The sequence below is a fragment of the Pteropus medius genome, unplaced genomic scaffold, assembly GCF_902729225.1.
Source record: "Pteropus medius unplaced genomic scaffold, Ma_sr-lr_union100, whole genome shotgun sequence".
NCBI classification, from domain to species: domain Eukaryota; kingdom Metazoa; phylum Chordata; class Mammalia; order Chiroptera; family Pteropodidae; genus Pteropus; species Pteropus medius.
Genome location: NW_024340849.1, coordinates 50,290,185 through 50,302,516, shown reverse-complemented (window position 1 = coordinate 50,302,516; position 12,332 = coordinate 50,290,185). Strand labels below are relative to the sequence as shown.

Below are 12,332 nucleotides of genomic sequence, written 5' to 3'. Positions count from 1 at the left end.
AAGAGAGAAAATATCAAGTGTACAGGAGGATACAGAGAAACTGGAACTCTCATATATTTCTTGGTGGAAATATAAAATGGTACAGGCACTTTGGAAAACAATTTGGCAGTTTCTTAGAAAGTTAAAACATATACAACTTAGCAATGCCACTCCTCAATATCCACCTAAGAGAAATAAAATGTAAATCCATCTACACAAAGACTTATATGACATGTTCAAAACAGCATCATTCATAATTTTCAAAAACTAGAAACAGTTCACATCTCCATGAACTGGTTAATAAACAAACAAAACGTGGCTTTTTAATACTCTTCAGCATTACAAAGATTTGAACTATTGACACATGTCACAACATGAATGAACCTCAAAAATATACTAAAAGAAAGTAGCCAGGCACAAAGGTAAAAATATAGAGACAGAAAACAGTTCAGTGGTTGCCTGGGGCTTGGGAGGGGAATGAGGATTGACCACAAATGGGCATAATGGAAATTTCAGGGTTGAAGGAAGTATTCTAAAAATAGATTGTGGTTATGATTGCATAACTGCATAAATTTACTAAAACTCGCTGAACTGTACATTTAAAACTTATGACTCTTAAGGTATGTAAAATTCTATTTGAGTAAAGTTATTTTTTAAAAAAATAAAGAAATAAAACTACATATGAAACATCACAGCTATTAAAAGTATATAAATAAGAAATAAATAGTAAAATGCTAAAAAGAATTATGTTAGAATGCTATAGAATTACAAATTTTCTTACTCTCAAATTTTCTAAATTGTATTTCTGTCACTTTAGCAGTGAAAAATGTTAAATATCTTTTTAGGAAAAAAAGTATAAATTATATAATTCTCTCAAAGTTGAATAACAAGTCACTGATACTACCAAATAAACAATAAACATTTCAATTTTTTAAAAATTCACTGTAAAAAAACTAACCTTCCAGCTAGCAGTACAATGCCAATCTCCACTTTCACTTTTATCCCAAACCTATAAAAAAATTAAAACAGATATTTTATGCAAAGAATTCCTAAAAATTAATATGAAAAACTGAAGACAGAATTAAGACTGAATCAATATTAGGGCAAAGAAGAAGAACATGAATTCACAGAAGAATACAACCAATAAATAAACATTCGTTTTCATTCAATGAAATACTTATTGAAAACCTTGGATGTGCCAGGCACTGGGTTAAGCACTGAGGGGTCAAGGAGTCTACACTCTAATATGTAACAAAGTCAATTACAATTATAGTCAAGTCTTGTTATTTGCCATAGTTATGTTCTCTATGTTGCTGTGAACACTGAATTAACAAATACTGAACCACTGCTCTTAGGAGAAATATAAGGTGAGATTCACAGGAGTCTCTGGTCACAACATATTTGTCAACTAACCAATACATAACCTTTTTGTGTTTATATGTGTTTAAAGAGACCTTATTTGGCATATATTATTGATTCATTAACATCTACTTCTGGGTATATACCCATAAGAGTTAAAAAGCAGGATTTCACAGTGACATCAGCATCGTGGCAGAATGAGAAGACTTCTTGGTCTGTCCCCTTAAAGTTACAAGTCGGACAACTACAATTTAACAAAGCATCTCCTGTTCAACACACAAACATGTCTGAGATTCACACATTGAGATATCTGAAAGTAGGCATATGGGAGCAAGCAGGGAAGGAAGGATGGAGAGAAGGATCTGCAGAGAGACTGGAGCTGTGGACACAATCTAGTAGGTGCCTGCAGTGAATGCAGCTGGTACAGTAGCAGTGGAGGGCCGGATCTCAGTCTTCACTTGGCAGCCTGGATAGGGCCAGCAGGGCAGAGGCAGCATTCCATACTGAGTGGCCAATACACAATGCAGCTAAACCCTAAACCCAGTGGGAAAAAACAAAGCCACAGCCTTGCAAATCCACCTTCCCTACTCCTTCCCCACCCACTGCAGGAGAATCCAGTATTGGCAGCTGGGATACCTCAGATAGTATAGTGCAGCTAGCAGCCTATGGCTGTAAGGAAGCAGTGCTGGAAAATCATAAGCCTGGAGTCCCACTGCCAACCATATCCCATCACAGGGGTAGTGACCTGAGACCAAGGTGACCTAGTCACTGAAGGGATGGCCACCTCCTTGGGGAATACTGGGCATTTTCCACAGCTGAGGCAACACTACACCACCATGATCCCACAAGTCCCTGCAGTGCAGGTAAAACAAAACCTTAAGCTATAACACTATCTACTGGAAAATAAAAGATCTCTACTTATCGATCTGCTAAATTGTTAAAGCAAAATAGTACCTAAAAAAGTAGTTTTCAATTTCTCAAATGCCCAGAGAAATAATCTATCAAATACCACAAATAACCAAGGCAACAGGGTAGCTCAGAAAGAAAATGAATAGTCTCCAGAAAACAAACTTAAAGGCATGGAAGACTGGGATTTAAATAACAGCAAATTCAAGATTGTAGTTTTTTAAAAACTCAACCAACTACAAGAAAATTCAAAAGCAGTTCAATGAGCTCAGGACTAAAGTCAATAAACAGAAGGAGTACTTTACCAAAGAGACTGAAACTATAAAAAAGAACCAACCAAATCTAGAGATGAAAAACTCAATATATGACATGACGAATGAATTAGAGAGCTCAGAAAATAGAGCAGACTACATGGAAGAGTTACTAATCTTTAAGATAAAAATAGAAATGACTCAGGTGGAAGAGAGAGAATTGATATAAGAATTCTTTGACTCCATCAATAAAGAGCAATATTAAGAATGAGTATACCCAAAGGAAAAAAGATGGAGAAGTGAACAGAGAGCCCATTCAAACGAATAATTGATGAGAACTTTCTAAACCTATGTAAAGAGCTGGACCCTTGAATCCAAGAAGCTAACAGAGCACATAGTTATCTCAATGCAAAAAGACCTTCCCCAAGACACATTATATTAAAACTCTTGAAAGTTAATGACAAAGAAAAAATTCTCAAGGCAGCCAAGGAGGAAAAGACTATAACCTATGAAGGAAACTCCATTAGGCTATCATCGGATTTTTTTTAGCAGAAATCTTACAACCTAGGAGAGGGTAGAAATAAACTTTCAAAATATTGAAAAAAAGAAATCACCAGCCAAGAATAATATATCCGGCAAAGTTCCCCTTTAGATATGAAAAAGAAATAAAGGCTTTTCCAGACAAACTAAAGCTGAGGGAATTTATCACCACAACACCCGCATTACAAGAAATGTTGAAAAGAGCTCTTCTACCTAGAACAAAAAGAAAGAAGGAAACAAAACTGTGAGTAAGATGATAGACAGAAGTGGAAAACTGCAACTCTAGTTTGGAATAAGGTATTAAACAATTATAATATAAAGGTCAAAAGGAATAAAAGCATTTTTTAAAAAAGACTACAGCTTCTGCAATTTGGAAATGAACACACAGATTATAAAGGGGTAACATGTAATAACAAAAACATAAAAGGGGACAGCGAAAAGGACTGAATTTGCACAGGTGAATGTAGAGAAGATGCAATCAGAAAAAAAAAAGGACTATTATACATATGAAAATACTTTTTGCATAAACCTAAAGGTAATTACAAAAACTCTACAAACAAAAATCTGAGACAAATGACACAAAAAAAGGATAGCACAGGAAAAAAAAAAATCATAGAACATCACCAAACTAAAATAGTAGAAAGAAATACAAGGGAAAGGAAACAATGGAGATAGAACAATCAAAAAACAAAAACAAAAACAAAAGATAAAACGGCTGTATTATGTCCCTATATGTCAATAATAAACCTAAACGTAAATGGACTGAACTGATCAATTAAAAGGCATAAAGTAGCGGGATAGGTTAAAAAAAAAAAAAAAAACAAGACCCAACTATATGCTGCCTCAAGGAGACCTATCTCAGCTACAAAGTCAAACAGATTCAAAGTAATGGGGTGGAAGATGATATTCGAAGCAAATGGCATCCAGAGAAAAGCAGGTGTAGCCGTGCTTGTTTCTGACAAAATACATTTCAAGATAAAAAAGTAACAAGAGACAAAGATGGACACTGTATAATGATAAAGGGAATATTTTATCGAGAATACGTAACACTTATCAATATATATGCACCAAACCTGGGAGCACTAAAATATATAAAACAATTACTAACAGACCTAAAGGAAGAAATTGACAAAAATACAATTGCAGTAGGGAACTCAAATACCCCACTGACAGCAAACAGAAAGTCAATAAAGAAATTATTGGCCTTAAATGACACATTAAACCGAACAGACATAATCGTCATACAGAGGTATCACACTGTCTGACTTCAAATTATACTACAAAGCTACAATAATCAAAACGGTATGGTATTGGCAGAAAACTAGACACACAAACCAAAAGAGCAGACTTGAGAGCCCAGAAGTAAACCCACACATGAACAGGCAACTAATTTTCAACAAAGGAGCCAAAAATATACAATGGAGAAAGGGAAGCCTCTTCAATAAATGGTATTGGGGAAATTGGAAAGCCACATGCAAGAGAATGTAACTAGACTGCTAATGACCCCATACACAAAAATCAACTCAAAATAAATTAAAGACTTGAATATAAGAGCTGAATTAAAATACATAGAAGAAAACATAGGTACTAAACTTATGAACCTTGATCTCAGATGTTTTTTTTCTGAACTTGACCCCAAAGGCAAAGGAAGTAAAAACAAACGAGACTACATCAAACTAAAAAGATTCTGCACAGCAAAAGTAACCATCGAAACAAAAAGGCAACCAACCAACGAGAGAAGACATTTGCCAACAACACCTCCAATAAGGAACTAATACCCAAAATATATAAAGACCTCATATAACTCAACAACAAAAAAGCAAACAAACCAATTAAAAAATGGCCAGAGGGCCTGAACACTTTTCCCAAGAAAACTCACAATGGCCAACAGGTATATGAAAAGATTCTCAACTTCATTAGCTAAAAGGGAAATGCAATCAAAGCCACAGTAAGATACCACCCCACAGCTGTCAGAACAGCAACTATCAATAACGCAAGAAACAACAAGAGTTCCAGAAGACATGGAGAAAGGGAACCCTCGTACACTGCTGATGGGAATGTAAGCTGGTACAGCCTCCATAGAAAACAGAAAAAAATTAGGAATGGAGCTACCATATGACCCAGCAACCCCTCTTCTGGTATCTACCCCAAAAATTTGAAATTACTTGTTTTTAAAACTATGCGTACCCTTATGTTCACTGCACCATTCATTACAACAGCCAAGACATGGAAACCTAAGTGTCCTTCGATGGATGACTGTATAAAGATGTGGTACATACATATATTGGAATACTAGTCAACCTTAAAAAATGATGAAAAAGTATCGCTGGCGACAACATGGATGGATCATGAGAACATCATATTAAGTGAAATAAGTCAGACAAAAAAGAACAAGAACATATGATTTCATTCATATGTGGGATATAAAATAGAAAGCAAAAAATGAACAAACAAAACAAACTCATAGACACAGACAGCAGTATAGTGGTTACTAGAGAGTAAGCAGGTGAGAAAGAATAAAGAGGTTAAAAGAAGGGTACAGTGACAGAAATATCTTGACTTTGAGTGGTGAGCACACAATGCATTATACAAATGATGTATTATAAAATGGTACTCCTTAAACTTATAATGTGATCAACTAATCCTAATCCCAATAAATTTAATTTAAAAATAAATAAAAGGCAGGGTTTCAAAGAGATATTTGTACACTCACATTCATAGCAGCATTATTTACAATAGCTAGAATGCAGAAGCAACCCAAGTCCATGGACAGTGGAATGATAAGCAAAATGTGGTATACACAATACATAAAATGGAACATTCAGGCTTAAAAAGAAAACTGACATATGCCACGTGTACAAAAGTAAAAGAAAACATTAAACTAAGTTAAACAAGCCTGTCACAAAAATGACAAAATGTATGATTCCACTTAAATGAGGTACCTAGAGTAACCAAATTCATAAACACAGAAAGCAAAATAGTGGTTGCCAGGGGATGGAGAGTTTAATGGATACTGAGTTTCAGTTCTGCAAAATGAAAAAGTCCTGGAAATGGTGGTGATGGTTGCAGAAAGATGTGAATGTACCTAATACCACTTAACTGTACACTTAAAAATGGTTAAGATGATAAATTTTATTATGTGTATTTTATCACATAAAACTTTTAAAGAAAAATTGTAATGATAATGCCCAACATGGAAAATGATGCTTTCAAATCAATACTCTCACTGGCAGTGTAAAACAGACACCTTCAAAAAGGCAATTTGCCAATTACTCTCAACAGCTTTTAAAATATTCACTAATTTCTTACTGGAATGAGTCTAAGGAAATGATACAAAATATATAAAAAGCTAAACGAAGATCTTCATTGCAACACTACTCTGACAAAATCTACAAATTAAAAGATTCAGTAATAAGTGAACGATTAAAAAAAAAGTACCTCTTCAGCTAACACATTAATTAATGCAATATTCACAATAGCCAAAAAGTGGATGAATGGATAAACAAAATGCAGTGTATACATACAAAATATTATTCAACCTTAAAAACGAAATTGATACATGCTACAAACTTGAAAACATCATGGTAAGTTAAATGAACCAGACACAAAATATCAAATATGATTCCATTTATATGAGGTACCCAGAATAGTCAAATTTATAGAGAAAAAGTTAGAGCTGACCAGCAGCTGGGGGAAAAAGGGAAGAGGGAGCTACTAGGTACAGAGTTTCTGTTTAGGATGAAGATAACTTTCTGGGGAGTATAGTGGTGATGGTTGCACAGCAATGTGAATACTGTGCTTACTGCTATTGAACTGTAACATACACTTTAAAACGGTTAGTTTACCACAATAAAAAAAAAAATGTTTTTATGTGATTCCAAACCTTTTACAGGTAAAAGCACTATTTGATTAATTTGGCGGCACAAATCGTTTTTAAAAAGGAAAACTAGTTATGATTATCTATGAGGGATCGCTGATATCATACTTGTGAAAAACAATGAGTAAACACTGTCCTTCGGATTTTCAGCTATTTCGAAGTTGTGGAGAATGCAAATACTCCACACACCAGCCTTCAAGTCTGTTACTGTTTACCCTGCATCTTTGAGGTTCCTAAATCCCAAATACCCTCGTATAGAAGAAATTCTGCTTGTCACGGACGTTTACAGGAACTTTATTAAACACACTCCAATCCCTCTATAGATGAACTTCACTGGATGTAAACGGATTGGTACTTTTCTTTCATCGCGAAACAAAACGAGCCTCCTATCGCTACACAAGGAGAGAATTATCTCCCCAGGTGAGGTACCCAGAACTCAGAACACAACGCGAACTGACTGCCTTACAGGAACCAGGGGTCAGTCCTCTCACTGAGCAAGCACGGTTAACGCAGGACAGCTGCTGCCAGAACTCCGCGGACGGGCACACGCGCACTGGGCACAGGGCTGAGAAAGCTCCCCGGCTCCCGCCCACCGGGACGCGATAGCGCGAACTCGGGGAACCCCCTACTCCCAGCTTCCCCGGCGGCGGCGGCGGCGGCGGCGGCGGCAGCAGCGGCGGCAGCAGCGGCGGGAGCGCGCACGCGGTCAAGACGCTCTGCGCAGGCGCACGGCAGCACGCGCGCCGGCGGCGCCTGTGACCCCAGGGTGAGGGGCCGAGCATGGCGGAGCAGGCCCCCTACCGGTGCTCGCCTGCTTCCTTTGGGTCCAGGCTTCGTACCTGGAGGCGCGCCTCGATATCAAAAGTGGTACCCTTTCAGAGCGCCGGTCTCTCCGCTCCGCGTACGCTCCCACTCCCCTGCTTCGGACTCCGCCCCGCCCGAAGGCTCCGCGCGTACCTTGACACTCTGGTCGCTGGAACAAGTCGCCATCCGCCGCCCGTGAAAGTCGAAAGAAACATCATGAATAAGATCCTTATGGTCCGCCGCTATGCTGCGTGCCACAAACATGACCTCCGCCGGGCCCGTGCTTCCTCCGAATGCCCCTCCCCCCTCAAAAGTGGGACACTAGCCACCAGGACACGGGCCACCAGGACGTGCACGGAGCGCGTCCCCTGCGCGCGCCCGCGCCCCGCCCTTCTTCCCATCATGCCCCGCGAGGCCGCCGCGACAGCGACTGCGCCTCCCCCAGGAGTTCTGTGGTGCATGGCCGTGGTCCTCCGGTCGGTTGGGTTTGCGGTGCTTTGGTAAAAGTAAAAATTAATCGTTGAAGTATTGAAATTGAGAGAAACGCTAAAGTTAAAACTGTCATACACAGTCCTCGAACTTGAGTCAATTCTGGTCAGCGTTTCGATCGATTTACCCCGAGACGGGGCGAATGCTAGGAGCGAGTAGAGAAGGCGGACTTGGATTTGGTCAGGAATCTTCGCTGGGACAACTAAAGAGCAAGGGAAAATGGAGAGATGCCTGAAGATGAGAGTAAATAGTCCAGGCTCAGTAGCCTATAAATGCAGACAGGAGGATGGAGTCTGGAGGAAGAAAAGTGAGGGGTCATGCGGGTCCAAGAGCAGGTATTAAGGGAAAGGAGGTGGAAATGATCAGAAGGCGTCAAAATGTTTTAAAGATTTCACAGGTAGAACAGGCTTGGCGGTAGAACGAACAGGAATCAGGACATATGCAATGAGATACTAGGAATTAGAAAGTTCTACATGTACCTGTTCTAAAGCACAGGATCCAGTAAATGAAAATGACTGCCTGAGCCAGAGTTCCTCAAATAAAGAAGTCAAAAAAAAAAAAACACTGGGAAGAAGGCCAGTAAAAAAGAGTCCTCAAATCAAGGATTGAATCAAACCTAGTAAGTGGAGGAATAATCTGCAAAGACATTAACAGTTTACGGGATTTAGTTTATCAGATATTCCAGAGAGCTTAATGATAGATGGGAAACAGTGGAAGATTGGGTGTGGGGAGTGAAAGTAAAAAAGAGAGAAAAAGAAGAAAGAAATGAGCCTGAAGGGGTTTGTATTTGGATTTTGACCATGGTAAGATTAGCAAATTAGAAAGTTTTCAAAGCAAATAGTCCTAGCTGTCCCCTGATGGGTTACACAGAAACCAGCAAAAGGAGGTGTAGCAATAACCTAGTCTTTCTAGAATTTACTTTCCTTTTTTTGCACTGAAAAAAATATAAGATTTTATTGGTGCTTTAATTGGCAGACCCCAAATCTGTGAGTTGCAGGTGTGATAACTAATAACTAAGTATTTTTAAGAAAGTACTATGTATAAAAGTCCGATCAATTTATAAAAGCTCCAAAACTTAAAAATCTTCTTAATTTAAATATTTTTTAAATTACGTTTGGAAGACAGTAGACAGAAAGAAAGGTACCAGAGATTATCTGGGCGGGGGGTTAAATAGGTGAAGCACAGGGGATTTTTAAAATAGACCATTTTTTAGAGCATTTTAGGTTCAAGCAAAATTGAGCAAAAAAATATTAGTTCAGATATATATATCTACCCTCTGTGAGAGTTCACTCCAAAATGTGCTTTAATAATATGTGGATTATTTTGAGCTAAAGTCAAAAGAGACATTGTGGGCTCAGGAGAAACTTCTGCCCCTCCCCGCCATTAACTATTAGAGGAATTTGAGTTAGGAGGCTTGGCCTTACTAAGAGATCAGAGAGAACTCATCTACATGGCATGGCAAACTACTGATTACTGGACATGTGTTCTCATTGCATTTACCTTCTGAAGCCCCAGAGTACCTTAAATCATCCTTAGTCCAGAATGTCATGTATACCTCATTTTTCCTTTCTGTTTTTGAAATGTATGTGGGAGTCTCTAACCCTCATGTATGTATGAAGGGTTCCAATACATACGTATGTAATAAAATTTGGTTATTGTTTCTTATTAGTTGGTCTCACCTCTATTCGATTGTTAGATAAGCCAAAAGAACATTCAGGATAAAGGAAAATTCCTTCCTCTCCCGCAACTCCCTTACTGGCCTCCACCACTATCAATATCTAACATAGCGGTACATTTGTTATAAATGACAAACCTGCATTGACACATCATACTCACCCAAAGTCCATAGTTTACCTTGGGATTCACTTTGGGTGTTGTAATTTCTGTGGGTTTTGACAAATGTGTAGTGACATGTATTCACCATTGCAGTGTTGCAGAAATGTTGCAAAAATCAGACTGGCGAGAAACCAAGCACCACTCTGAGAGTTGGAGAACTCAGGTTATTATGCCAGTAGTCCCAGAGGAGCTAGCGCTCTGAAGATTTGCGCCCCCAGCTCAGTTGCGACTTTGCTTATATAGGGCTTATTTTGGATGGGCCGATTGGTTAATTTGTCCTCAGACGGTTACAGAGCGTGGGAGTTGCTATGGATACAGGCAGTTACATTTGTTTTTTAGACAAAACAAGCAAAAGGGAGGATGAGTCTTTAGTTAATTTCGAGGTCACCCTGCCCTATGGCCTATGCAGCAAGCATATCTGCAGAAGGAGAACAAAGAGCTGATTATAAGGTTAACCTTTTGAGTGAAAATTCCTCTTCATGCAGGATAGTTTTCACTGCCTTAAAAACCCTCTGTTCTCCACTTATTCATTCCACCCTTTCAATCCCTGAAAACCACTGATTTTTCCACTGTCTCCATAATTTTTCCTTTTCCAGAATGTCATATAGTGAGAATCATACAATATATAGCCTTATCAGATGAGCTTTTTTCACTTAATGTGTATTTAAGTTTCTTCCATGCCTTATTATGGCTTGATAACTTTTTAGCACTGAAAAATATGTTATTGTCTGGATACCACAGTTTGCTTAGCCATTCACCTATTGAAGGACATCTTAGTTGCTTCCAAGTTTTGATGATTGTGAATAAAGCTGCTATAGACATCTGTCTGTGGGTTTTTGTGTGGACATAAATTTTCAACTCCTTTGGGTATATACTAAAGAATATGATTGCTGGATCATCTGGTATATGTTTAGTTTTGTAAGAAACCACTAAACTATCTTTCAAAGTAGCTGTACCATTTTGTAGTCCCATCATCAATGAGAGTTCCTATTGCTCCACATTCTTGTCAGCATTTGCTGTTGTCAGTGTTCTGGATTTTGGCCATTCTAAAATATAGGTAGTATATCCCATTATTTTAATTTGCATTTCGCTGATGACATATGATGTCAGGCATCTTTTCATATGCTTATTTGCCTTCTGTATATCTTCTCTGGTGAGGTGTCTATTCAGGTTTTTTGCCCATTTTTAAATCAGGTTGTTTTGTTTTCTTATTTTTGAGTTTTAAGAGTTCTTTGTATATTTTGGATAACAGTCCTTTATCAGATGTGTCGTTTTGAAATATTTTTCTCACTCTGTGACTTGTCTCCTCATTCTCTTTTTTTAGATAATTTTTTATTTTTCAATTACAGTTGATATACGATATTATGTTTCAAGTGTAAAACATAGTGATTAGACATTTATATAACTTATAAATGTTATAGTACTGATAAATCTAGAACTCGTATGACACCATATTTAGTTATTACAATATTACTGTCTATATTCCCTATGCTATACTTTATATCCCCATGCCCATTTTGTAACTACCAATTTGTACTTATTATTCATTTCCCCTTTTTCACTATGCCCCAACCCCCCTCCCATCTGGCAACCATCAAAAAGTTCTATCTATGAGTTTGTTTCTGTTTTGTTTATTTTGTTTTGTAGATTCCACATATAAGTGAAATTATATGGTATTTATTTTTCCATGTCGGATTTATTTCACTTAGCATAATACCCTCTAGATCCATCTATGTTGTTGCAGATGGCAATATTTCCTTCTTTTATGGTTAAGTAAATTCCATTTTATATATTTACCACTTCTTTATCCATTCATCTATTGATGGACACTTAGGTTCTTTCTTGAGTGTAAATAATGCAGCAATGAACATATGGATGCATATGTCTTTGAATTCATGTTTTTGGTTTCTTCTGATAAATACCCAGAAGTGGAATTACTGATTCCTTCCTTGTCTTTTTTTATAGCCTTTGCTTTAAAGTCTATTTTGTGTGGTATAAGTATTGCTACTCCAGCTTTTTTTTTTTTCACTTCCATTTTCATGAAACATCTTTTTTAATCCATTTACTTTTAGTATGTGTGTGTCTTTCAATCAGAAATCTCCTGTAGGCAACATATGTAAGGACCCTGTTTTCTTAACCATTCAGCTACCCTATGATTTTTGATTGGAGCATTTAAACCATTTACATTAAAGTAATTGTTGCTACACATGTAGTTATTGCCTTTTATTCCTCATATATTTGATCTTTTTTTTTTTTTTCCTTAAAGAGGTCTCTTTAACATTCTTGTAATA

The 12,332-nt window shown here is 37.5% G+C and overlaps 1 protein-coding gene across 1 annotated transcript in view; it reads right to left on the bottom strand.

Annotated features, from left to right (window-relative positions):
• Nucleotides 1–8,104, bottom strand: part of CEP192 (centrosomal protein 192) — a 162,506-nt gene extending 154,402 nt beyond the window's left edge. The window contains exons 1-2 of the mRNA XM_039846883.1: nt 7,870–8,104; nt 938–988 (exon numbers count right to left, since the gene is read on the bottom strand). Coding sequence (XP_039702817.1) covers nt 938–988; nt 7,870–7,980 — 162 coding nt within the window. The 5' untranslated portion in view covers nt 7,981–8,104. The remainder of the gene's footprint in view (nt 1–937; nt 989–7,869) is intronic.
• Nucleotides 8,105–12,332: the final 4,228 nt, after the last annotated feature.